Source organism: Panthera pardus, unplaced genomic scaffold (genome assembly GCF_024362965.1).
Source record: "Panthera pardus isolate Hobbes unplaced genomic scaffold, ASM2436296v1 HiC_scaffold_17, whole genome shotgun sequence".
NCBI lineage: Eukaryota > Metazoa > Chordata > Mammalia > Carnivora > Felidae > Panthera > Panthera pardus.
This window is the reverse complement of record NW_026526732.1, coordinates 27,327,735-27,355,657: the sequence shown is the minus strand read 5'-3', so window position 1 is coordinate 27,355,657 and position 27,923 is coordinate 27,327,735. Positions and strand designations below refer to the sequence as shown.

General features: G+C 43.7%; 1 protein-coding gene across 6 annotated transcripts in view; it reads left to right on the top strand.

The window, feature by feature from the left end:
* The window catches only part of ARFGEF3 (ARFGEF family member 3), a 183,739-nt gene that overhangs the window by 51,963 nt on the left and 103,853 nt on the right, over positions 1-27,923 (top strand). For 3 of the 6 annotated variants that reach the window (XM_053904438.1, XM_053904437.1, XM_053904439.1), the window contains 2 exons: positions 14,569-14,637; positions 24,346-24,477. In XM_053904438.1, the coding sequence (XP_053760413.1) occupies positions 14,569-14,637; positions 24,346-24,477 (201 nt within the window). Of the gene's footprint in view, positions 1-14,568; positions 14,638-24,345; positions 24,478-27,233; positions 27,357-27,923 lie in introns of all 6 variants that reach the window. The other 3 variants (XM_019420456.2, XM_019420454.2, XM_019420455.2) reach the window with 2 other exon arrangements.

The window sequence follows — 27,923 nt, the reverse complement described above, 5'->3', positions numbered from 1 at the left end:
CTTCTGACAAATTAAATTAGGTTAGATCACTTAGTCTAAGACCTGTTCTACAGGATTTTACTATCTAACAGCAGGGGGAGAAAAGGCAATTTTGATTTATCGAAATGGCCCTGGGATCTAAATAAAAATTTTATAGCTTGAGCAAATCGAGTATCAGGACCGTGGAATCAGAAAGGTTTTTCTGTAGATAGATTACCTTAGAAATGGATTAGTGGACGGCAGGGAGCTATTTAATATTTAGGTTCAACACTTGTCCTCTTTGGTAATATTTTCCCATGGTATCTGCCCTATCTATAAATGCCATGCAGACTTGATAGGAGTCAGGTACAAACTAATGACATCTCCAACTAGAGCAATTAGGACTTTTTTCCTCACCCTTCTTGCTGGTAGATAACCTTTAGTGAGGTTATTAACTCATAGAGCCAGCTGAGTCTTTAAAACTGAAGGGAATTGTGCGGCTGGCCTTTTCTCACGTAAGTATGTTGCAGAAGGGAGCATTCTGTCTGGGGAGGGCAACCGGCTTTGTGGAGAAGGAAGGATGTGATACTGAATACTGAGAAAGCATTTGATGAATGTTCTGTTATTGGCCGTTCTACTTTGCATGCACCTTGGGGTAATAGAAATGAATACTGGTGGGATGCTTTACAATTATTAAAGGAGAAATGACAGGGGCTAATTAATTAACATTTATTCTGCATCAGACACTCTGGTAAGTACTCTGCATTCATACTCAGATCATACATCAAGGAAAGTGGCAGGGCCAGGATTTGAACTGTAATTCAGCTGGAGGCCGCGCGTGTGCTCTTAAACAGTGCGTTTTCGGGGCGCCTGGGTGGCTCAGTCGGTTGAGCATCCGACTTCGGCTCAGGTCACGATCTCAGGGTCCGTGAGTTCGAGCCCCGCATCGGGCTCTGGGCTGATGGCTCAGAGCCTGGAGCCTGCTTCCAGTTCTGTGTCTCCCTCTCTCTGCCCCTGCCCTGTTCATGCTCTGTCTCTCTCTGTCTCAAAAATAAATAAAAAACGTTAAAAAAATTTTAAAAAAACAAAAACAAAAAAAACCAGTGCGTTTTCTTGCTTGCCGTCTAAGCCTATTCTAAAAGGGTTGTAGGCGGTAGCCATTACCATTCTCATTCCAAAGATGATTGAACAGAAAAATTAAGTCACAGGCTGATAAGGAGCAAAACTAACAGTGGTTCAGAGTCCTGTGTGTTTTCTGTATCTTTCATGACAGCGCGTTCTGTCACTAGTTTCAAGACTTAGATTCAAATACAAAGGGAGAATCGATGTCTCTTTCCCACTAGATTAGTTCTGTGTGTGTGTGTGTGTGTGTGTGTGTGTGTGTTAGAGAGAGACAGAGAGAGAGACAGAATGAGAGAGACAGAATGGGAAAGAGAGAAGGATAGAGATCAGGTTGGGGGAAGGGAAGGAGAATGCCATTTGCTGTTGAAGCATTTTTATATTTTTTAACAAAAGCCAACCAAACATCTACAGAAAATACAAAGATGAGCAACTGATGAAAAAGAGCTGATGGCTATAGGGCTGAAAATCTGGGAGACCAAAGCTTCAGGATGTCCATTTAGAATTCTGGTCTTCTAGTGAGGAGGAGAGAGTGCTTTTATGTACCAGCATTGCATTCAGTGCCTTGGCCGGGGAGGAAGAAATGGGCCAAATGGAAGGACTGTTTCTAAACCCCTCTCAGTTGTGTTTTAAAGTTTGTTTGTTTGTTTGTTTATTGAGAGAGACACAGAGAGAGGGAGGTGGGGGGAGGGGCAGAGAGAGAGAATCCTAAGCAGGCTCCGCACCAATAGTGCAGAGTGCGATGCGGGGCTGGAACCCACAAACTGTGAGATCGTGACTTGAGCCAAAACCAAGAGTCAGACACTTAACTGACTAAACCACCCAGGCACCCCTATTCTTCAAATATTTGATTACTTCCTGTGTGCCAGGCACTGTGCAAGCCACAGAAGATCCTGTGGTGAAGAAAATGAAACCAAAACCAAACAAAAACAGAGTCTGTTTGGAGACTAATGATGGAGGTATAAATTAATGAAATACATAAATACACATAAATTGTGATGAATACAAGGAAAGAAAAATCTAGGGACCTAAAAGTATATTTATAACGGGGCCTGATGGAGGGCAGATGAAGAGGAAGACAGAGAAGGCAATTCTTAAGAAGTGACATTTAAAATAAATACGATCTAAAGCATAAGAATCAGATGGGCAAGGGGATAGGGTTAGATAAAGGAAAGAAAAGATTGCTTTATTAATTAGAATTCATTGCAGTTGATACAGGGCAGAAGTTTATTTTCCTTTTTCATAAACTTAAGTCAGTATTGGTTGAACCACATGAGCTGAGATCCTTGTTTCCAGGATTTTGTTTCTCCATCTTGTGGTCCATGATGGTGCCCCATCCCCAGCCAACAGTTCACCTAGCAACCACCTGGGAGACACTTCTGAGTACATCCCATTGGCCAGAATTCGGCTGTATGGCAACGTTTCATCGCAAGGAAGGATGGGAAGTGTAGTCTTTATTCGGGCAGCTGTCTGCCAGAGTTCTATTCTTGAAAAACAGAGGGGATAGTGTTGAAAGATGACTGGCAGTCTTCCACAGTCACTTATCACATGAGAATTATAGGCTGGCGTATTCCCCCCCCCCCCCCCCCCCCCGCCTCCCGCTAGAGGCAGCTGGCTCATCGTCCCCTCCACTACCTTTCTTACTTCACTTTCCCCGGAGGGCAGGGGTGGCCTTGCGTCCAGAGAGGGAGGAGTTTAAGACCCAGTGAATGGCCTGCAATGGACTCTTTAGGGAAGGCGCACATTGTAATCTCTCCAGATGGGTAGTCCTTAACTATCGGCCCAGGCATGACTAGACAATTTAGTTAGGAGGTGAAAAGTAATCACATATTGTTAGTATTGTTTGTGTCCCTTTAGCACGATCCAGAGCATTTGGCACAGGGCTTACTAATTGCTTGTTAACATGGTTATTGACTCATGGAGAGGAGAAGGTTCAGTGGACCGCCAGGGTAAATGACAAGCAAAAGACACTAAACTTGCGATTACAGATAATAATCTGCGTGCGTTCAAAAATGAGAAAAATCAACCCAGGTTCACACTTTCGAATTGAAATTACCTCCTGTATCACCAGATCCCTCTTTTCGTAGGTGAATTGAAGCTATAATGGTCCAGTTACTCAGCTGCACTTACACAGTGGTTGGTAGCAGAGTAACTTTTTCAACTATTTCTGTTTCTGGAAAGGCTTTGTAGCAAGGCCCTGGTCTCCAGATATGTGATATTGACTAGGTGGAGAAGATAACATTTCAGGCCCGTGTTTAAGTTCACTGCAAGGTTAATGTGAATAATGTGGCTTCTGAAAAATAATGAAACCTAATGAGAGAAGAGAAATCTTTTGCAGTAGATAGGAACTCACTGAGGAAACTTTCAATGGCCGGGAAAAGGAGGAAATCATGTAGGGTAACTGTCCTATGAAACAATCTTCGGATTCTGTTGTTTTTAAGCTTCTTGATAGTTTTTCTTTTCAAATATCTGGTAGCAGAGTGGTAAGGGCATAGCTTCTGGAGCTAGAATGCCTGGCGACCTTGGGAAAGTCACTTACCTGTGGCTCAATTTTCTGATCTGTAAAATGGGAATAATGGTGATGCATGCGTCCTAGAGTTGTTGTGTCTTAAATGAGTTAATATAAAAGAAGTTCTTACAATGCATGGCATAAGGTTGGTGTTAGATTTCATTTTTGTTACAGTTACTAGAAAAGGGTATGTGCAGCATGATAATAAAATGAATACCTCTAAACTCATTCAAATTTGAACCAGAACATTAGAAACACCTTTGCTTTAAGAGTGTCTCCTTCCTATCTCGTCTTCCTCTATAGCCTCCCTCTATGCAGCTTATAATGGTAATTTTCTTCTGTAGTAATGGAAAGGAAGAGTGTGTGTTTCATCATATATATTTCTGATTCCTACAAAAGGACTTCAACATATTTACTGTCGTTGAATTGTAGCTTTAAAAAGCTTTGTAAATTGTTATTTGTCAGTTGTCCACCTAGGTATATTTAGGGTTCTAATCATTAGCTATGATTCCACAGTCTACAGAGAACACCCCACCATTTATGCCAGTAAATTTCTGTTCCACCCTACTAGGCAGAATTCATATGATTTGGATATTCTAGAAGAGCTTTACAATTATTAAATGTTTGACATAGAGAGAATCAAGTTGGCTTTGGCCCTTTAAAAAAATTTTTCTTAATGTTTTATTTATTGTTTTTGAGAGAGAGAGAGAGAGACAGAGCTTGGGCAGGGGAGGAGCAGAGAGAGAAGGAGACACAGAATCCAAACTGAACTGTCAGCACAGAGCCCAACATGGGGCTCAAATCCATGAACCATGAGATCATGACCTGAGCCGGTATCAGATGCTTAACTGACTGAGCCACCCAGGCACCCTGGCTTTAGCCCTTTAAAAACTATCTCAAGGGGCTTGCTTGGTCATGTCTATAGGTATTGATTATAAAATTATCAAAAGCTTCATATGCATATGAGCAAACACTGTCTGAAATGAGGTGTCCATTCCGGGAAGAGTCTGAGAGGGAAAGAGAGAAGGAAGAAGTAAAGGTGTTGTCTGTTAAGAATTTACTTCTTAAAAATTCGGCTGTGAGAGTAGGTCAAAATAAGTGTCTTACAAATTAAACCAGAAAGGACAATTCATTGAGCTTTTTAATTTTTTTTCTTTTAGACTTATTTTCATTGGCTTGTCCGGCGACTATATTTTCATTACCAGCAATACATAAAACTTTGTAGGATTAAAAGCAAAATGTTCAAAGACGAGAGTTCCTAACCTACCAGGAAAGAGGTAACGATGTACACATTTACCATAATCCAAGGTAGTTGTGTATGTTGTAAGCAGAAGTACAGATGGAAAACTTCAGAAGGAGAGACCACGTTGAGCTGGGTAGATCAGCATTTCAAGGAGGGGATGGTACTTGAGTTGGACGTTGAAAGGTGTATGGAACTCAGATAATTCTATAAGGAGGGAGGGCATTCTCGGTAGAGAAGAAAAGCCCTGCAGAAGGGAAAGCACGGGGTGGAAAGTGGGATTAGTGAAGCCTAGTGAGCAATGAGCCTAGTTGAGAGAGGTTCTCTAGGGCCTGGTCAGACCAAGCAGACAAGGGACAATTCCAGAGCTGGGTATTAGATGTTAAAGTGGGGCGGGGTTTTGCAGGATGGTCTGGAATCAGCAAAACCAAGTCAGAGGCACTGGTGAAACGATTTATTGGAAGAGCCTAAGCAAGAGGTCCTGAGAACTTGAATCAGATTGGTGGCGACAGGAAGGGTCCAATGCAACTAAGTGCAGAAAGGCTCACCCCAGCTGCACCGAGCTGATCTGCAGAGAGAGAATCAGGAGCGGTGGTCACTGGCAGTGTTGTAGGTGGTAAGTAGGTGGGGAAGGAAAGATCCAAGATGATTACAGGTCTAGGAGCCAACGTTTCTGACTGAATGATGGGTTTTAAGGGGCCAGTTTAGGAGAGGGACAGTGACTTCACATTGTCAGATATTAAAGAATTGTAAATTTTTTTTTAATGTTTATTTTTGAGAGAGAGAGACAGAGAATGAGCAGGGGAGAGGCAGAGAGAGAGGGAGACACAGAATCCCAAGCAGGCTCCAGGCTCTGAGCTGTCAGCACAGAGCCCGACGCGGGGCTCGAACTCACAATCCACAAGATCATGACCTGAGCCGAAGCCGGACGCTTAACCGATTGAGCCACCCAGGCGCCCCAAGAATTGTAAATGTCTTAAAAGGACAATTTAAAGAAATACAAGTAATATCCCACTATAGTCTTTCCACAATAGAAAATAGTTTGTTGTAAATCCCATAAACATGACTGAGTTTTGTGTTTCTTTCTAATCATATCTATTTATATGTTCACAGTTATATTCATTGTGTATATAGGATTTTATTTCTTTTTGCGTTAGATTATAAACATTCCCACATGGCTGTATTTATTCTTTCAAGTATAATTTTAATGGTTGCATAATTAGAATTTTAGAGGCAGGGGAAGTGTTAGCTGTTTATCATATTAGAGAGTTAATGAGGTTAACATGGTTTTCATGGAATTGCGTATATTTGTTGGTGATGTTTAGAAGTCGAAATTAGGGACTGAAACTTGGAAGCGATATTGGCTCTAGTGATAGATTTGTGAGGCTCTCCTAACTCTAGAGGGAAGAGTTAGGAGAATTTGCCAAGGGAGAGAGTTTGGAGGGAAGAATAAGAACGGTTTATTTATTTGTTCAAGTGAATTAGCCAAGTTCGTTATAATTTATATGTACATATTTTTCTACAGATATCACTGGTACAGTACTTCCTAGAATTAGGTGCCAAGGGTGTATTGATGAATATCAGTGAATATCAGACTTACTACTGGTGGCAACAAGTCAAGGCCAGAAAAGAACCTGAGACATGACCGTATGCCAGTGAGTCATTAGAAGTGTTTTCCAAACTGAGTACTCAAGAACTCTAGCAACATATTCTATGGACTTAAAAGAATAATCTCTCAAAGTAGCCATTTGCCAGAATGTGGGCAAGTTGAGCCAGAAAGTGATTTCTCAAATTAACCTGTCACCTCAGCCTAAGATAAGTCCATTTAAGTCCTAAGGGGGAAAGTTTCATGCCTCGGGGCTATATCTCAACTACCTCTTGTTGCCTTCAGTCCAGGATCTCTGAAGCATGGTGAAGGATCAATGGGTCATCCCAGATCACCTTTGAAAGTCCTGGATTCTGGCTCCAAGGCCTTTGGAAGCAGAGCAATGTTGTAGGGGTTCTTAGCTCTGTTCACAAGGCACATGGGGTGTAAGTGATCCCAAACAGTGGTTCTCAACTGGGGGCCATTTTGTCCCCCAGAGGACCTTTGGCAATGTCTGAAGACATTTCTTGTTGTCACAACGGGGAATGCCACTGTCCTCTGGAGGGTGAAGGCCAGGAATGTTGCTAAACATTTTGCAATACACAGGACAGTCCCCCACAGCAAGAATTATTTGACCCGAATGTCCACAATATTGAGGTTGAGAAACTTTAATCAAAATAAGAAGAAAAAAAAAATGCTTCTTGTGGGTAGCCCCATTTTAAATTTAGATGATAAGAAAATGTCCCCTGACATTCCGTATGCACTTTGTGACCGCCCCCAGCCCCACTCTGAAGATACACATTCCGCCGTTCTGCTGTCTTCAGGAGGCTGAGTCTGCTTTGTTGTTCGTGTGCAGACCCTGAGGGAAAGAATCTGTTTCTATCTCATGGTCAAGGTACCTTCAGCCGTTCCCACTGCATAAGTCTGAACGTGCAGAAGTGGGACAGGCCCTGCACCCGAGGGAAAGGCGTTTGGTGGCTCAGAATCTCCGTGCTCAACACGGAATTTTCTGTCCTTGTTCTTGCCATACTTGACAGAGTAAAAAAAGAACTGGGATGTTTCTGAAAAGAAGAAATTATGCAATTATTTTTAATTTTCCGAAATTTCATGCCAAGATACATGAAAGGCCAGAAGGAAATGTGCATTAAGTAACAAAGCTAGATTTTCAGCCAGAACCAGAGCTGGGGTTGGAAATGCACTTGGCATTAAGAATTTGAAGAGAGTCCTGCTCCTCTCCATGCACCGGGAAAGGCAAGGCCTTCTGTGGGCTGTGCTCAAGTTTTTAGTTACTTTTTTGAGCTCTAGTAGATTTTGTTTGCTTTGATTTATAAATAACATCTGGTACTTGGAAAAATGAAACTACAGTCACCTCAAGATGCCCCTCAATGTAAATAAGACAAGTTTAATAGTTTTAGAAAGAGGAAAAGAAGAATTCCTTGTTCGTTCAATATGCCCCCATGCCCTCGATATGCCTGGACTCCCCCAAATCAGCTCACTTCTTGATGGAACCCGTGTCTCCTTCCCTTGGTTTAATTTATTAATTGTGTTCCAAAATGTTAAATTTAAAGATCCACAAAAAGATGAAAACAGCATTACAACTCGTGTGCTATGTGTTAGACCCAGAGAGGCTTTCCCAGAACTCAGTGTATTTTCCCAGTCTCCGTGCCCATCACAACTTACTGCAATTCCTTACTTTATGACGGTCTTCAACACCAGGTGTTGTTAGCCCTGCGAGATCAGGGGTCATGGTATCTTTTTGGTTCAGAACTGTATGCCCAACACCTGCACTACATCAGATCCCTAGTAACACACCAATAAATATTTGTTGAATACACAAACGGGAGCCCAAGTAACACAGCACGCGGTTCAATGCAAAGCAGACACGTAGTTGCTACCCACTAAGTTCAAGAATCACTTCTTCACTCCTGTCTTCGCAGAAACGGTCCTGTGGAGGACTCGTGTGAAACCTTGGCAGAAGTGAGATCTTTGAGTCCTAAATTTTAGGCCACTTACCATTTACGACGTTGAGTACAAAAGGCGGGTTCTCAGCAAAGCATGGCAGATCTCAGAAAGGGCAACTCCTTCCACAAGTCTCTCGGGAGATGCCCTCTGGTTGGTGGAGATGATTTTCTCCCCGCCCAGAGTGAGGTCCTGCCAGGCGGCTGGCCACCCCGAAAGGAGGCTTACTGAATTCTGATTGCTCTAACCAAGTCATGGGAAACTCCCGTGTGACTACTTTGTGTGGTTGCAAAATCTGCCTCTAGCCAGTCGCACCAACTGATTCCAACACTCGAATTCCCAGGATAGTTTTCTTCTGTACAACTGGGCTGTCTTAGCGTGTTACCTGCACGTTTTACAATAATGACTAGGCACGTAGGTGCCCAGGCTCACTGAAACTCTGTGAGGTTGATCACTCACGAGGACAGTGTATCTGAGGGACTGAGCATGGGTCAGGACAGACCAGCTCCCAGGGCCCAGCGAGGTACCATAAACGTGGTGGGCATCAAAAAATCCGATCTTACTACTAAGGAGCTTATCGATCTCATGAGGCATCGAGAGGGCACACAGATTTAAGTAGTATGTCTCAGCTGCTCCGTATAAATGCTGTTTGCATTTCCTGCCCATTCTGGGATCATCACGTCTGTAATAGTGATATCTGGTATTGTGCATTTTGAACAAAGTATTATCATTTTTCTGGTATTTTAATATGTTCTCTGTAATAGGCTACTATATTAATACCTAAATATAAAGCTTTGTAAAAAAAAAAAAAAAAAATACAAGAGCAGGGGAGACAGGAGAGATACCGGTCAGATAGACTAGGTGGTAGGTGGGGAGAGCAGGGGTAGGACGATCCTCAGGTTTCACATGTGGGTGACTGTTGCCTTTTACTGCGGGAATTTCTCGCCTCCCTTTGCCAAATGCACCCCAGTCGCTCCGTTGTTACTGGAATGACTAGGCTCTGTCTTCAACCTTATCTCCACCTCGTTAAGCGTCTCCTTTTATCACTCCGGTTTATAGCTTGGCTCAGCACCTCTGCTTTTATTTGTGATTCGTTGGACTGGCCAGCCCTGAAACAATACGCATAAAACGCTTAACCTTGGGCACGTAAATTGACACGCAACAAGGTCCCAGCCTACGGCTCCAGCACCATCTCTGGCCTCTACCGTCGCATGTCCGTGCCTTTACTCGTGGCATTTCCTTGGCTCGATACGTCTTTCCCTCCCTGTTCTGTCCTGCATCGGTGCTCTGCCCATGTGTACTCTCCTCCTCAAAGTCTCTCTTCTCCGAGTTACGATGTCTTCTCGCCTCCAAAACGGAAGCAGCGTTTACCGCAGCCAGCCCTGAAGGACAGTATGCAGGTGTGAGTTTCTCCGGTAGATGAGCTTCCTTGATGTCGAAGACTGTGCTTGCTTTTTATATTTGTGACTCCACAGCAGTTAGACTCTTAGTGAATAATGACTTGAACTGACTTGAAGGGAGCCTATAAAGGAGGGAGAAAGGGAAGCCACATGAGAATGACAAGGACTTTGGGTAGTAGGAATCTGGGGCAGTGATAAATAGCAGAATGCAGGGGCACCAGGGTGGCTCAGTCAATTAAGTGCCCGACTCTTGATTTTGGCTCAGGTCATGATCTCAAGGTTTGTGAGTTTGAGCCCTGCCTAAGGCCCCGCACTGACAGCTTGGAGCCTGCTTGGGACTCTCTCTCTCTCTCTCTCTCTTTTTCTTCTCTGCTCCTCTCCTGCTTGCACACGCACGGGTGCGCACTCTCTCAAAATAAGTAAATAAACTAAAAAAAACCAAAAAACTACCTAAACAATTAGTAGAATGCCGACTCCAAAAGATTTATGTTTTTGAACACGATTGGTTTTTTTAACTTAAAATGCACCCAATCGTTTGTTAGAATGGCCACGATGAGTTACATCAAATGGAGACTTGTTTCACCCCTGTGAGAAGACAGCCCTGGACATAGATGCATCATGTACACTATTGTTTTACGCCATCATTTAATGTATTCGTTCCTTAAATATCCTTCCGAGGTGGGGGGGGGGGTGGATTTTACAGATAAGGGGATAGAGAATGTAGTCACCCAGCAGTTAGGCACTGAATCAAATGCCACAGTCGTGTTACTAAAACACTGTGTTTTAGCTCTGATTATCACAGCACCTGCTGTGTCATGATACGGTCCAGGGCCAGGTCTGCTGATGGAGAGACCCCAATCGTGGCCATGAGAAGCCCTTGGGAGAGGGTTAATCCAGGGTATTCATGATCAGAAGAACATACCTCTGACCTTATGCTCATCATCATTATTTGTCCACATCTGTCCCCTCTGTTCCCAAGGTGATCACGTTTCCCCGCTTCTTGTCACTTAGGCCCAGTTCTTACGATAAATCAGCTTCACTTTCTCCTTTCTGGCCCAATCTTTTTTTTTATCCAGAGTTTATATACACATTTTAAATTTTTTTTTTTTAACGTTTATTTATTTTTGAGACAGAGAGAGACAGAGTGTGAACAGGGGAGGGGCAGAGAGAGAGGGAGACAGAGAATCCGAAACAGGCTCCAGGCTCTGAGCTGTCAGCACAGAGCCCGATGCGGGGCTCGAACTCACAGACCGCGAGATCATGACCTGAGCCGAAGTCGGACACTTAACCGACCGAGCCACCCAGGCGCCCCTGTATACACATTTGAAATCGAGGGGTTGCTTTTTTGCACATAGTAGCTATTCGATTATTGTTTTTTAATGATTGGAATTTTTATTAGCCTTTGCAATGATTTTTCCCATTTCATGGAACACTTTGTGCCTGTTTTCCTATCCTCGTAGCTCATTTATGGAGGCTGTGCAAGCAAGCTGGATTGCAACATGCTGCCGATCACTCAAGTTCCTGCTGTTCAGTGATGATGTGGTCAATATACTTTAATGACCCCGTGAGGGATGGATTTTTAATGGAATTGCCCTCAGTGTTTAGTTGCTCTTGTTTTCCCGGAGGGCCAGCGTGCTCAGAATGTGAATCTGAGCTTTCTGCCCTCTCGTCGTGCTTTACATTTCTTTGCCGCCCCCTAAATTTCCTACACCCAATCTGTGTTTTGATCCAGTGAATTCACGTGGCTAGGCATTGGGCACACCAACCATTTCTCCACTGATGGTTTGGGTACGTCATTTCTGTCTACCGCATCATCCTCGCTGGACACCGTGCCCTCTGTCTATATTGTGCGAGTCACGGGGGCCACGAGCGTTGCCCTCCCCGTAATTAAAACCTGCTGTGCTCCCAACACAACAAACCGTGCGTGAGCTTGAGGAGCTGGCTTCGTTAACGCGCTTCACGTCCGTTTCGTTATTTTCAGTTGCTTTTAGTTTTTGCAGTCAGCTCAGGGGGTCTTTGGATATAATGGCCAGAGCCTTTTTTCAAAGACCTTTTGAACTCTGTCAGCATTTGCTGGGTACGGGGATCCTGAACTTCCCTCAGACTATTGCACATCTACTCTTGTGTACCTTGTATGAAAGCACAGAGTAACGCAAGGCAGAAAGTCGATCACCGGTCTCACAAGTAACATTAATAATTAGCCAGTTTAGACAAGCACTTGCCATTATTATTTCCATATTGTAAAGTATTGCCAGTCACCGGTCTTTATTGTAAATACTTACAAATCCAAGAGCCCAGATGGACAAGTCCTCTCCCATCTCCACAGACCACCACCGCCACCAGCCAGTCTCTCATAACCTCCCCCCCACCTGCCATGAATCACGGCGGGGGGTGGGGGGAGGTGGGGGAACAGAAGGAACCAAAGAAAGGAAACTGTGAGATAGCAAAAACTCAAAGTAAGAAAGCACCCTATGAGAAAGCCTTGAGGGCCTTTCAGAGGCCCAACGAATGTTATAATCTAATGGAAAGATTATAAATAAGTAAACAAGCCAGTTGTTCATGAGACTGGTATATGCTCTAAAGTCCTGAAACAAGATGTGACCAGCCATTTTAGAGAGGGTGGTCCGAGGAGGCTACATGTCTCTCTGAGGGATTTACATTTAAGTGGAAACCTGAAAGAAACCAGTCAAATAAGCCATATGAGGAGCCAGCGTGGGAGGGTTTCGGGCAAGGGTACCACCAAGTACAGAGGCATTAGAAGACGTGGCCTCTCCCCCCCCCCAGCCCCTCCCCCACCCCGGGCCAATTTACGTCGTGGTGACACTGCTGTCCTCAGCTTTCACTACTTGTCTACCAACCCCCAACCCCCAAAGATAGTCATTGGACAGAAGGAGGCCTTTTCCCAGTAGGCCTGAGGGCAGCTGCTCCCACAGTCTCTCTCTGTCAGCCTGCCTGGCATGGGACGATTTTTATCTGGAGTTGACTCTTGAGTGGCAGGCACCTTAAGGATCAAAAGACTAACGAACCGATCCACAATGAACCTATCTAATCTGGTAACGAAAATGGGCAAAAATCCCCTCTTCCTTCTTTAATCGCATACATATTTGCTTTCTTTGAAGGAGCAGCTGTTCCTAGGGTGGATGGGCCAGTAACGAAGACCGAGGGGTTAGGAGGGATTCCTTATCCCATCTGGCAATTGCACTTTTTGGGGTGCTGATTGGGGGCATATCCTGCACTAGGTAAATTTGCTAGGCTTCAGCCTTCTTTCATGAAGTGTGCAGAACCCGATGAGAAACATCCTCAGGCAATCCCCACTGACAGGGCCAAGCTGCAGGCAGGGCACGGAACACGGGTGTTGGGTTCAAGATTAAGGAGCGGATACCAGCCAGCACTGTTGTCCCTCAGGCTATCAGCGAGAAAAGTCACAGCGTCAGAAGCCAAAGGACAGGGAGAGTCTGGCCTCTTATCTACTCTTATCTATAAAGTTAGAAATGATTTTTCAAATGGCACAGGCTTTTATCAATCTGTTATCTGACAGCTCTTCAAGCAGAAAGTGAAATTTTTAATGGTCCTTGAAGATCTTGCAAACGTCAGCGATTCACTGTCTATATATCTTGTAGAATAAGGGGAACCTGAGACTAATAAATAGGTAAACTCTGGGCAGCATCTGGGGGGAGGTTACAGGGAAGAGGAAAGTGCCTGGTAAAGAATTTCTAATCCCTTGTGGATTTGGGAAGGGGACAGGAACAGAAAAGTTACAATGAGGCCTGGGTCTAGGAGGAGGACCAGACAGATTACATGGTGGTTCAGGGCATGGAGTCAGATTACTTGGGTTCAAATCTCAACTGTACAGTTTGTTACTTGTATGGTCTTGGGAGGCTTATTTAATCTTTCTGAGCATCAGTTTCCTTATCAGGGCAACAAGGACAGTAGTCATCACACTTATTAAAAGTATCAACCTAGGGGCGCTTGGGTGGCTCAGTGGTTAAGCGTCCGACTCTTGATTTCGTCTCAGGTCATGGTCTCATGGTTCATGAGTTCAAGCCCCACATTGGGCTCCATGCTAACAGTGCGGAGCCTGCTTGCCTGCCTAAGATTCTCTGTCTCCCTCTCTCTTTTCTGCATTCCCGCTCATGGGCACGTGCACACACACACATACATTCTCTCTCTCTCTCTCTCTCTCTCTCTCTCTCTCTCTCTCAAAACAAATAAACTTAAAAAAAAAAAAAAGGCAGTTGGTGCCTGGGTGGCTTAGTCAGTTGAGCATCTGACTCTTGATTTCAGCTCGGGTCATGATCTCTTGGTCATGAGATCTAGCCCCTCTCATCGGGCTGAGCATGGAGTCTGCTTGCGACTCTCTCTCTCTGTCTGCCCCTCCCCTGCTTGTTCTCTCTCTCTCTCTCTCTCACTCACTCAAAATAAATAAATATCTTTTTCAAAATTATCAACCTAGATAATTTGCACACTGTGCCTAGCACTGAGCCTGCTCTTACTGGACGGACTTCCTAGAGTTGCTGAGGAATGTGGTTGCTGGCCAGTCTTGCAGTGGCCCTTCCCTGGGAGGACAGGGTCTCTGCGTTTGCTTTTTACGGTATTTAGTCTCTCTCTTATCCGGCGACGTGTGGCCACTAATTAGGGAGCAGTGAGGCGGCCCGGGAAGAAACATTAGATAAAGCAAAGAACAAAGGAATCGTAAAACAGCGGGGCTGCACAAATGATATGTGAAACCGTATTTCTGTTTATTTCTGAAATTAACCCCTTCTCTCTCCCTTCCTCCTCCACCTCCCGGTTGCTCAAGGTTTTACTCTGCATAACCTACACCCCGACCTTTGACCTGAATGGGAGCGCAGTGCTGAAGATCGCAGAGGTGAGTGCCCCACTGCTCCCAGCCCCCACCGGCTGCTCTGCTCCGTTGGTGCATGCGCACAGCTAGCTGCCTTACCTCCCAGCCTGCTTAAGCACCGGGCTGGAGCTGCGGTCCGGCAGTGGGGGGAGCCCTTTTCTGATCATTACCATGGGGGAATTTCCACTAAGGAATCGATCTATAGGAAGCGGGCTGTGGGCGCCATCATGCTCGATCGTCGTGCTCTGCATGCTTTGGTTTGCTTAACTGGAGGCTTTAAAATGGAAATAACAGTACTGGTTCTCCCACCACTGCCACACCCAGGTATCACACCTAGCACTGCCTTCCCAGTTCGTTTTTCGTAAGGGTAATTGAGAAGCAATTGATTTTAAAAAATGGTTTTTAAGAAACCAGGTACAAAAGTGAGAGACATGTTTACCAATGAAATTCCATCCCCATCCCCCAAGCCCCGATGAACACATTCTGTGACTATCATTGGAAAGCCTTCTCTTTTCCATCTGTGTTGCAGACTGAGTCCTTTGTACCTTCCAGCACTTCCAAGAGTATGTCCAACACAAATCTTGGCTTCTTGAATGCCTGGCACATGCCTTTGGCTTTTGGAAACGTCAGCATCCCAAAGCTATACTTTAATACACTTAGACTACTTTTCCTACCATTTCTTGAAACGAGTATCTTCAGGATTCATGTGTTTTGACAAGAGTACACATGCAGACCTCAAAGAGGCAGTGATATTCTGAATTCTGAAATTATGAAGAAAAAGCTTAACGATCAGTGGGTGGTTTTTTTTTTTGTTTTTTTTTTTTACAGTAATGATTACCATTTCTTGAGGATACCAAGTTGATATTGAGCACTTTGGACATGGCTTCTTTTTTCTTTTTCTCATTATTGAGGTAATAGACAAACAAAAATTATACATATGTTAAGTCTACAACTCACTGTTTTGATAGACATGTACATTGTGAAAGAACCTACCACAATGCAACTGCATAAAATATCCATCAACTCACATAGTTACCATTATCACGAGTATTATTTATATTGGCCTATACATGTGCTTTTTATGGTACTGTGTGGTATCAAAGAGTGAAAGGAGAAAATTATTTTTGAGCACACTGAACATTTTTATGTATCTATCAAAAGAAAAAGAAGCAATTAGCTGACCTTGCACTACAATATAAATTCCCAAATGTGTATATTTATATAGATAGAACACTTCTCTTTAACATATTTATATGTTTTACTCTATGTAAGTAAAGAAATAGAATATCAGTCGTTTTTTTCAGTTGATTTTTAAGGGACACCTGTGAGTGTTCTTATTATTTTCAAGTTCATTTTTTCGTTGCGCATGTGGTGAGAACAGTTAAGATGAAATCTACCTTAACAAATTTCTAAGTGTCTGATGTGGTAATGTTAACTACAGGCTCTATGTTGCTCAGCAGATGTCTAGAACTTACTCATCGTCTTGTGTAACTGAAACTTTATACCCAATGAACTACCCATTCTCCCCTCCCCACAGCCCCTGGCAATTACCAACCTACCCTTTGTTTGTATGAATCTATTTTAAGTACCCCATGTAGCTTCCCTTTTAAAATGACAAATGCTGGGGTGCCTGGGTGGCCCAGTTGGTTAAGCCTCTGAGTCTTGATTTCGGCTCAGGTCATGATCTCAGTTCAAGTTTGAGCCCCACATCAGGCTCTATGCAGACAGTGCAGAATCAATCTCTCTTTCTCTCTCTCTCTCTCTCTCTCTCTCTCTTTCTCTTTCTCTCCCTCCTTCCCTCTCACAGTTCATGAGTTCAAGCCCCACATTGGGCTCTGGGCAGACAGTGCTTGGGAGTCTGTCTCTCTCTTTCCCTCTCTCTCCGTCTCTCTCCCTCTGTCTCTGTCTCTCTGCCTTTCCCCAACTCAGGCACGTGTGTGTGTGTGTGTGTGTGTGTGTGTGTGTGTGTCTTTCTCTCTCTCAAAATAAATAAATATACTTAAAAAAATAAAATGACAGTTTCTGATTAGAGCAAGAAATAGTACCGGCATGTAAGAGCCCTGTGTTAGTTAGCCCTTTGCCATGTGAAGGGCAAGAAGGGAGAAGCAGCTTGTCCTGCTGATGGAGCTTGGGGAGGAGGCACAGGTTGTTGCGGGACCCTCAAGAGGGGAGAGGGGCTACCAGGGGTCCCCAAGCTGCTCGCAAGAAGGAGAGTAGGCTGCCTTTATCATTCCTCACGGGAACCAGTTTGTGAATGGGAATCTGAAAGATTCAAGATGTCATTCCTGAACAGTGGACACACACACGGCCATGAACCAGCCAGGTTAAGGGTGTTTATGCTGAGGGCATCTAGAAACCAGTGTAAAGATTCAGCAGGCCTTTCCAAATGGAATAACAGGTCAAAACACAGTGGTCTCTACCAAAACCTATACGGGAAAAACAAAACTCTTTGCTTTAAAAAAAAAAAAAAAATCTCAGCCCAAAAGCAATATAAAGATAAAGGCATTCCAGCTCAGTGGCAAGAAGCCGAGCTCTGGAGTAGCAGTGTTTGGATGTCAATCCCGGCTCTCCCACCTCCCACCCACCTGCCGCGTTGCCTTGGCTACCTCCCTGGACCCGGTGTTTGTTCCCTGTGAAAGCAGTGCACATGGCAGTACCTGCCTCGTGGTGTGGGTGTGCCCTTTAGGCAAGGAAGATAGAATCCACGTAAGAAGCTGTTCGCGCAGGTCCAGCCACACAGGACATGCCGTGGCCCTTAGGGAACTGCAGGTTGATGATGATGGCCAAGTGCCACTGAATCATGTTGGCCCGGCCAGGACCCTGAAAGGATGGAGCATCGATCGGGCCAGCCTCCTGTGACAACAGTAACTAGTTTGCTTCCTCTTCCATGTCCTCTGCGATCCCGTTGCTGGGGAAGAGTCCCCCACCTGGCACAACAGCAGCGTGAGGGTAGCAAAGTAGGCTTCAGCCCATCACAGAAAAGTGTGTCGCTTCCCACGCTGGCTCGGACTTTATAACTCACGATCAAGGCTTGAGCCTACATTCCTTTGAAGGAAGGGCTTGGTGGAGATCTTAAAAATAAACTTTCCATTCTGAATTTGACGGCGGGTGCCTTCCCTCACGGTGTTCAGGCCCCCAGATGACATTTTAGGTCCCGCCTCTCCCGCAGACCCACAAGCGGATTCTTCCACCGCCCCGTTCCCAGCAGGACATGGTTGACCCTGCCAGTGCCTCACTAGATCTGCCACTCTGCACTGGGGACTGGACACGTTGGAACGTCCTCCGGCATAGCAGGGGTATGGAGGCTGCTTTGTAACAGCCACAAGAGTCGCCATTTCGAAGCGCTTTTGATAAATGGCAGCCTGCAGAATTGCTAGTATAGACCTGACATAGACATCAGCTTCCAGAGAGTGGGAATCCACTCTTCTGTGTGGCCAGTCCTTGGGAAGGACAAGCCAGTCCGCTGAGAGAGGCAGGGTGACCCCCGAGCATGAATGAGCATCGCCGATCTAGGGCCCGAGCTGCACTCTGCCCGGCTGCGCCAATCGAAAAGCCAACAATAGACACACTCTGGAGAGTGCAGCCCATGCGGAGAATAGCGGACGTGTATCCACGAGGCCTGGCTCCAACTCAACGTAGTTCCACCAGCCTAAGTTCTAGTTCTGGGCTCATCTGTGGCCATTCTTTCTCACAACCGGTCAGTCTGCGGACGCATGAAAACCTATCATGGCACCTGCTAGGGCAAGAGACAAGTTTGTAAACTCAAAGGCCACGTCATCTAGCTGTCCCAAATATTTATTCCGTGCTTACTCTGTGCCAGACTCTGTTTTAAGAGCTTTCTCTATAGCAAATCCTATAATCCACACGACAGTACCGTGAAGCAGGGAATATTGTTGTCCATTTTTGACAGATAAGGACACGGGCACATAGAGGTTCGCCAACTTCCCAAAAGTCAGACCGCTAGGAAGGGGTGGAACCGGGATGCGAGACCAGTCAGGATGACTGCGCTTCGTCCCCTCGCACTGTGTAGCACGCACGACCGCCATCTTGGCTGTGGAAGGGCCACCTCACGGAGGCCCTGCTGCTGTCCTCTGTGAAGGGAGGAACCCTCAACGAGGCTACCCCCGCTTCATCCCAAACTAGGCTCAGGCATGAATACCGTGCAGACACAGTGTTGGAGTTAAACTAATCTTGCCTTTTGTCTTCAAAATGTGTCTTGATGAAAAGAGTAGTATCACCATTTGACTGCTAACAGTGATCAAAGATCAGAACGAGGGACAGGCTTACAAAAGGTTGCCATTAGAAGGTCAGCCATTTTCAGTAGTTGCTTAAGTAAATTTTGGCTTTTCCTCTTTACACTCCCCAAACTAACTGTCACATATGGGACACTTACAGTCACAAAGCTTTGGAGGACTTGCTTTTATGTTGGTGATTCTCATCAAAAGGCTGCCCGTTAGAATCACCTGGGAAGTGTTAGCAAAAATAAGATGCCTAGGGGTGCCTAGGTGGCTCAGAAGGTTAAGTGTCCGACTCAGGTCATGATCTCACAGTTTGTGGGTTTGAGCCCTGTGTTGGGCTCTTGTGAGGACAGCTCGGAGCCTGGAGCCTGCTTCGGATTCAGTGTCTCTCTCTCTGCCCCTGCCCTGCTGAGGCTCTGTCTCTCAAAAATAAATAAAATGATGAAACCTTAAAAAAAAAAAAAATGATGGCTAGGGCTGTCCCAGAAATTGAGTATTTTGGTCTTGGGCAGACCTGAGCATACACATTCTGTAACAGCTCCCCAGTGATTGTGCTGTAGAAGTCAAGTAGAGAGCAACGGCCATCATGGCCCCTCTTGTCTCCTACCGAGCTTTTCTTTTTTTTTTTTTCTTTTTTTTCCTTAAATTTATTTCCGAGACAGAGACAGAGCATGAGTCGGGGAGGGGCAGAGAGAGAGGGAGACACAGAATCAGAAGCAGGCTCCAGGCTCTGAGCTGTCAGCACAGAGCCCGATGCGAGGCTCGAACTCGCAAACCGTGCGATCATGACGAAGTCAGACGCTTAACCGACTGAGCCACTCAGGTGCCCCTCCCACCAAGCTTTTCTGTCAAGCCGTGATGACATGAGCTGTTGTCCTCTAAAACCTCAGAGCGAGGTGTGCTGACCAGAGGCATCAGCAGCACCTGGGAACGTGTTAGAAATGCCAAACCTCAGGCCCCACCCCAGACCCGTGAATAAGAATCTGTTTTCTAATTAGAGCCCTCTTGAGGTCCATGTGCATATTCACGTTTGAGAAGCAGTGCCCCACGTAAATGTCAGTATACTCTCATTTTAAACGGTTTAAAACCCAGGGAGAGCTGCCTTACCTCTGCGTGGCCATTCAAACCCCCCTGCCCCGGCCCCCATGTATGGAATCCCACCAGCAGCAGCATGCCCTCGATAAGTACCAACTTTGGTTCTCCTGTCCCTTTATCTTCCATTCTCTCCCCCCAGATCACCTCCACTTTTCCCTTCCCATTTGTCAGTGCTTGATAAATATCAAATATATTTCTTAGGCTTTAACAGTTTAATCTGCTACAGAGCTGTCCCCTTGTGTTTTCACCTTAAGGCCCACTGTCAGCCTTTGAAAGGAGGGGCATGCCCCCACCCCCACCCATACTTATGTAATCTGGCACAGGATGAGCACACCTATTTATATGAAGAACATAGCAACAATTTATAAATATAAGCATATGGATCGGTAGCGACAAATATTAGATTATTAGGCGAATAATACAAAGGCTAATTTAAGAAAGAATAATAGTACAGTCATCTGAAATCATTGTTTAATTTAGCTGCACAAGAGAGGGATAAACGTTTTTCTCACCAGACTTTATATTTCCTCAAATTTGCCGTAACAACAGCTCACGGCCTTTCAGTTTTCACTATAGAAATCACTTAAGAAATGCTTTTTCAAAAGAAAAAAAAAGAAAAAAAAGAACTGTGCTAGGAAGTGAGGCATAAACCCCGACAGAACCGGCAGACTGGGAAGGGTCACCAGATAGGGAAGGGAGCGGTTGCTTGACCTTTCTGTACCATATGAGTTTTTTCTAACTATGTGCCTACCTCTGCTTGAAAAAAAAAAAAAACTGCCTCAAAAAAAAAAAAAAAGAAATGCTTTTTCATCATCAAAAAGAATTAACTATGTAAGAAAGTTATATTGCCACAAAAAATAGTATTCAGTAGACTTATTCAAATGGTGATTCTGCAGGCTCTCAAAGTGCTTTGTACTTGTTCATTGAGCCTTTAATAATCTGCATCTCTGTTTTGAAAGCAGGACGGGGACACCTGGGTGGCTCAGTTAGTTAAGCATCTGACTTCGGCTCAGGTCATGATCTCACAGTTCGTGAGTTTGAGCCCCACTGGGTGAGCTCTGTCTCTCTCTGTCTCTCTCTCTCTGTGCATCTTGTGGGATTCTCTCTCTTTCTGCCCCCTAGCTCACTTGCACCCTCCCTCCTTCAAAAAAAGAAACAAAACAAGCAAGTAAGCAGGACATTTTAGCCTAAAACTACCACTTAGCTGCTGGAAGCTTTCTTAGTCGTCTCTGGATTTTTCATAAAAATAAGTCTTTAATTGAATGAAAAAGTTTTTCTCCTGTTGTCACTTTTGATACAGCTAGGAAAGCAATTTATGAAAACACCTTCAAACCAACCATTTACAACTCCTGTGGAAATGTTAAGAATCCGGACATTCTCTTCTTTCTTACTCTGACGTACATTGACTTTTACTCAAGAATAGTGTTTACCCTGAAACCTGTTGATCAGGAAATGGAGGTGTGTACTTCAGTATGAAAAATGAGGCCATTTCCCCAAGGCACTGTTGAAACTATCAAAGGATTATTAAGCACTTAAAATGTAAATAAGAGGGCAGCCTTCCTTTGTATGTCTAACTTTAACTTGCTTAATTAAACTGTAATAATGAAAGCTTTTCAGAACATGGTTTTCCATGATACAGGAGGAAGAAGAAATATCATCAAATCTAAAAATGGGTAATTATGAAAAATGCAACATGTATTTTCTGGTCAATTTCTTAATACAGTCAGAAATAAAACTCCCTATGGATACATGGTCCTTCTCTTCATTGGTTGAAAGCTAGACCAAGATTTCTTTTAGTATGAGGCCTAAATTAGCAGATAGGTTGAGTTTTCCAAGGGTAGTTACCTTAATATTGGAAAAAGCTGTGGGAGTAAAAATTGCCAAGGTCTTTGGGTAAAGGAAGAAGAGGAACCATAGCCAGGAGCTCTGGGGAGCGAATTTGAAAATGGTTAGTGTTCTTCCATTACAAAGATTCGGAGAATATTCTCAGGCATGCTAACGGCTCCTCTGTGGGATTTTTCAAAGTGAGAAAGCCTTGTTCCTAAGTGTGTATTTGCTGGTTTGATTACTGACTCACGGGAAACTTCCAGTTTTTGATCCTGTTAAGTTCAAGCAAAGTCTGTCTCAAAGACCATTGTTTCTTTTCTTTAAGATTCTTAGTTCCAGGGAACTTCCTCTTTCACTCCATCTATCCATCTATCCCTCAACTGCAAAACACTGGTTAATCAGAACATCTAACAACCCTAGCTACTAGCTGTTGAGTCCCTAGGGCGTGTCAATAAAATGGTTTCTTTGTACATTCCCCTCTAATCTTTGCCACAACCAAGATAGATAAAGAATCCCAAGAAAAGTGAGGGTCATTTGCTTGCCCAAGTTTCTACAGCGAGACATTCCAATTCAGACTTTTTATATTTCAAATATGGGCTGTTTAACCACCATGTTATATTGCTTCATCACTACTGTCAGTCTTAGAAAATGTTAGTAGAATCTTGCCATTGTCATGTCGGCAGCCAACTGAAATTTTTAGGAGCCTTACCCACCTTGGGTCTTTACGAAGGTGCTTTGTTAGAAAATGGCGGTATGGTGTTTTCATATGTGAAGCAAAAGTATTGATGAATTTTACTTTTTGTGTGTGTGACCACAGATTCAAGTGACTGTTAGGCATATGCCATTTCTTGGGTATCTTTATGTAGTGATACTCCATTTATCTTTTCTGAGCATTATGTTAGCATTTGAGGATGTTTATATGTTTATGTTTGTATGTTTATAGTTTAGTTTATTGCCACTTCTTACCCCGGGGAGTTTAAAAACATTGAGACTGAAGACCTGCTACCAAAGATTCTGATTTAATGCTACTAGTTGTCATTAAAATATCTTTTTTTTTTTTTAGAATGGGCTGACTTATAACTCCTGAAATGTTCAGTGATACTTTTTTCTTTTTAAGCCTAATGTGGTAGCATTATTTGCAAGACCTACAACAAATAAAATATTCTACAGTTAAGGACCAGATTAGTCTGCAGGTATAATCCAGGAGAAAAGTACACAGGCGATCTGGCCAGTTTATCTTGGAAGCATCTTATTTGTCACGTTCTCTCTAAAACTGGGAGAAGTAACCCCACCTCCTGGCAAGAAAACCAGTCAAGGGAGCCCAGACCATTGTCTCAGGGTGGCTGAGGCCACTGAAGGAAGGAAATCCTGTTCTAAGGAACGTCTCCACTTTTCCTTCTGGAAACCCTTTTCTTCCTTGTGGGCCCGTCTCTTTACTGACTCTGATTTGACTCCTTTGAGGTGTCTGTTCTTTGGTTATTTGTTGCCAGATGGGATTTGAGCAAACTAGTCTTCTTGCAACACATTTCCACACTTGCCTGTAACCTCGGATTTACATAGCTTGAAAAAACTTGGAGTTAGAAGCCACACACAACACTGCAGACGTCCTCTGTACTTCATTTTGGATGGGTTCACAGGCCAGAGGCTAGAGTTCAGTAGACCTTCTATAGATCAAGGTGCACGAATTAAAGGTCTGGGATGTCTTAAGCTGTTTTTATATGCCAGCTTAAGCCAAGAAGAATAGGGAGGCGGAAGAGGGAAGTCACAATCAGAGTTGTCTGCGTATGCTTTTCCAAAAGGAAATTTCCATACCCAACATGACGATCGGACTTACTGGCACACGCATTTCTTAGGAATCATAAAATAATCTTAGTTCGCTTTGTGAGTGTGCGTGAGTATGTGTGTGTGTGTGTGTGTTTGCATCAGCAGGAACCATATGATGAAGTGACTTCTGTCACATACCCACCTGTTACAGCTGTTGACCTGGAAACGGGTTGGCCACTGAGTTGTCATGATGATTCAATGTAGAGTTTAGACTTTGAATGTGATCGATAAGCTTTCATAGTCTATACAAAAAGACATTTCTTCTGCTTTCTTGTAGCTTAATCTTTTGATCTCGGTGTTTCTTATCACTGTAAATTATTTTCCGTCTCCACAAAAATTTTCCAGTTGAAAACACACTAGCTCTTCTGTTTATGGAACTTGTTACTCAGTAGCAAGCCCTGTTTTGACAAAGCTGTGCCACGAACCCCATTCAGATAGGACCCAAAGATCATATCACATGTATTTTGCAAAGCTAAACAAATGTCTCTTGTGGCAGCTTCTTTAAAATTTGTTATCACTTTGGCCGGTGTTGAATGTCTACTCCGTTCTACTGTGCTGCTTCATATTTCATAATAGTGATACTACCCCGGGTTTAACCTAGTACTGTTATTTATCAGTCCGCTTACTTGATGGCATAAAACTTCTATTGCTTACGTATGGCTTGCAGACTGGCATCCTCTTGTTCTTTTTCCCTTCTGCCTGTGGGGGTCTGTTTTGCTTCATTAACTCTTTGTGGTCTTGCTCTCAGTTGTGTTTAGCATGCCGTAAAGCTGGATGTCCACAAATGCATGAAATGGTCAAAATGTGCGTTACGGAACTCCTCACTGCCCTGTGTCTTCGTGCGTTCCCTGGCGAGCAGGGGCCTGTGGCTTTTCACAAGGTATTTGACTTGGCCCTTTGAGCCTCTGGCAGAGATACAGGACCGGGCCTTTTTGAATGTCAGTTCTGCACTACGAAAGCAAAGGGCAGGGGGGAGGTAGAAATGATATTGGAGACACTGCAAGAAGAAATTGATGAGTCCTTTCCCGGAAACTCAGCCTGCCTTTGGACTTGGTATTCTCTTAACTTCTCTGATTCAATGTGCTCATTTTAGCACTACCTCAAGGTAGAGCAGAAAAACATGCACAAAGTGAAAAATCATTGGCCTTGAATATAGTGGTCAGGTTTATCATGGAAACCCTAGTTTGAAGAACCTTACTGGTTTACCAGTTTATTATTATCACGAAGCAAGTGAGAGAAGCTTCTCTGAAGATGTCAAGGTAGCTGATAGAGCGTTTCCTTCGGTGGACTTAAAGGTAGTGATATTATCAGGTACATGGTCTTGTTATATTTAAAAGGATACTCTTTTATCAAAGTATTTATACCTCCAACTTTAGCAAAACGAGCTTCTTGGATTAATACGTCTCAAAGCAGAGCAAACATGCAATGAGTCATTCCCAGTATTGTACCCCTGATAGTAGCAACTATAAAACACTAGAAATGGTGGAGACGCTAAAACTCAAACGCATTTGGTTTCTAGGAGGTTCTTGTCCATATCCTGTACTGTTTATGTTACATAAACCCCATTCCTCACTTGTGCTTTCCTTCACGCGTCTAAAGTGACTGATACAATTTTTTGCGGGGAGGTCGCATGGGGGGTAAGGCTCTCGGTATTAAAAAGAATCGTGCTTCTATTGAGCAGGAGGTCAGCTCTCAAAATAGCTACTCTTTTATCTGTACTGTTTCCACAACTTCAAAATTCCCCTTAAACGTATGTCAGAGCTCAGAGATCTTAAAGATCTACAGCTATAAAGATTTCTGGGGAGAATGTAGGATTTAAAGAAAACTTAAATTCTGAGGCACGACTCGTACTGCTGTGCCTACGTACACCACAGAGAATTTGGTTCGTCGAAGTGAAACACCACCCGCTTGGATGTTTTTGCAAGGTTTGTGTGTCTTTTCATCACATGCAACGTAAAAGCCCCCTGAGATTAAGACCCATTTTTTTTCTAAGTATGTATAACTTGTGCCTTCAAGTACATTATGATCCATGATCATTTGAGAAAATGAATGTAACATTGACATGCCCTTCAGTGGTAATTTGAAAAATAAATATTTTGGAATCTGCTTTTGTGTTTTAGCTAAAAATGAATTAATCTGACCCAAATTCCAAATAAATATATGAGTTTTATTTTTTTTATAAATTTATGAATTTTAAATGCTCACCGGACTATCAAGCATTTCATGAGAGATAAATTGTTAGAAAGTATTTACTTTTACATCATTAATTTTACCCAGAAGGTTATGACAGTGACACCCGGCAGAAAGCTCCAGCTTAAGCAGTAGAGGCAACAAAAGTTAACACTTAGTCTCTCTCCCATCTCGCTTATCATCCATCGAATTAAATTTGCCATTTAGGTGAGAACACTTTATTTTCATTGTAGATAATCTTGGAGCTATTCGTAGAAAAATAATTTAGGTACGTTAAATCCCTCCTTTGTCTTTTTGTGGGTCTAAACTTAGTAGACTGAAAAGGATGACATACCTTAAATAGAGAAAAAAGTGGATAAATTAAAAGCATGTATTTATTGTGACACCCATTCCTATAGCTTCCGGAAGAATTACAGGGAGTAAAACCTGAAAAGTCATGACATTAAACATCATCATCATCACATGAGGGATATTGTTTTTTCAAATTGGGATTCCTCCAAGCTGCAGCCACCAGGGAATCTTCTCAGGTCCAACTAGACATTCAGACTCGCACAACCCAATCTGCTTCGCAGATACAGGACAGGGAGTAGAAGCAGGACACTGGCCGGCATTTCTGTCTCACAGGAGTCCTTGGAACAGTCCAGAGGCTAGTCTGTGCTCTCAAATGTCAGCCTTGGAGCAAGAAGATGAGAGCCACCTTGATGGGTGCAGTCACGTTGGCTTAGGAGCTCCCATGTTGCAACTATGTCAGAACCAGAATTTCTGTAAAAACCCCATGAACAGAGCTGGGAAATGTCCCTCAGAGGCTGTGAGCAATGACAGGGTTCACCCAGGGGACACAAACCTGTGGCTTTTCACAGGTTTGTGAAGTTCATCCACAGCTTTCCCAATTCAGATGCAGCTTAGTAATTAAGAGACACCTTCACCCCAAGCCATGCTGCCCAGTCACGTAGCCGACGGTCCACCTTTACCAAGTTTGCAGAAGGACACAGCTAGAGAGTGAATCCAAGATCAAGCTTGTTTACAGTGCAGGAGAAAGGGATTCACTAACCCATTTCCCACCTTTCATACCTCAGAAGCTCATACATTCCGTTCCTGTTTTGCCATGGAAGGAGCTTTTCCTGATTAATTTCCAGCCACCTGAGTTTGCCCTAGATAGCATTATCTGGCATATCTAAAACTCACTAATTTGCATCTTCCTATGATGCTCAGAATAATAAGCTTCTAAGAGTGGTAATATTTAGGAAAATGTTAGTTTTCCTATAGGCTTAAAAACCGATTTTCCGGGATTGTAAATATTTATAGCACTCATGGATAATTAGTCCTAAATCAGGCTGACTTTCTATTTGAGGAGGATTTAATAGCTTCTCCGGTTAATTCCAAAGCATGTTGGTAATGAACTGTTATCTACAGAGCGTGTGTGTTGCTATCTTATTTCTTTACCAGGTGTGCATTGAAACATACATATGTAGCTGTCACCAGCGTAGTATAAACACGGCTGTGCGGGCAACTCTCAGTCAAATGCTGGGTGACTTGGCTTTACAGTTACGACAAAGGCAGGAAAATACGGTGAGCAATGTTGCCGGTGTCTCTGTGTAACTGCATGCTGTGTGTTCCACATCCTAGACGCTCCCTCCCTCACCCCCTGCCGGGGCTGCTTCCTACTGAAACAGTAGGAAGGGCTTGCTTGGTTTAGAAGAGCATCGATTCATATAAATTAAGCTCTTTAAGTATATTTTTGCCTGTTTAAAGCTTTGAGAGTCGTTTCTCTTTATGGTTTCTACTCTTTTTTCAGTCGTTCTTTTATAATTCACTTGTCTTTTTAAATCATTTTTTTAAAACTCAGATTGAAAGCTTTTATATAAAAACACTGGACTGATACATTAAGAAGTATCAGACGTGAATTCAAAATTAGGAAAAGTTAATAGCAGTCAATTACATGCTTTAAGGTTTGGTGTCTGTGTTTCTCTCTGTTAACTAAAAGATTGTGCGGGGGGAGGGGGGTCTTCCTTCACCTGCTGGTACCATGGGGGGATTGGGGTGGGGTGGGGGGAGAAGCTGGATTTGACTTCTCTCTGTCATCAAAGCCGGTTAGAGCTTATTGATCCAAACTTGAACAGATTGTCTAAAATGAGC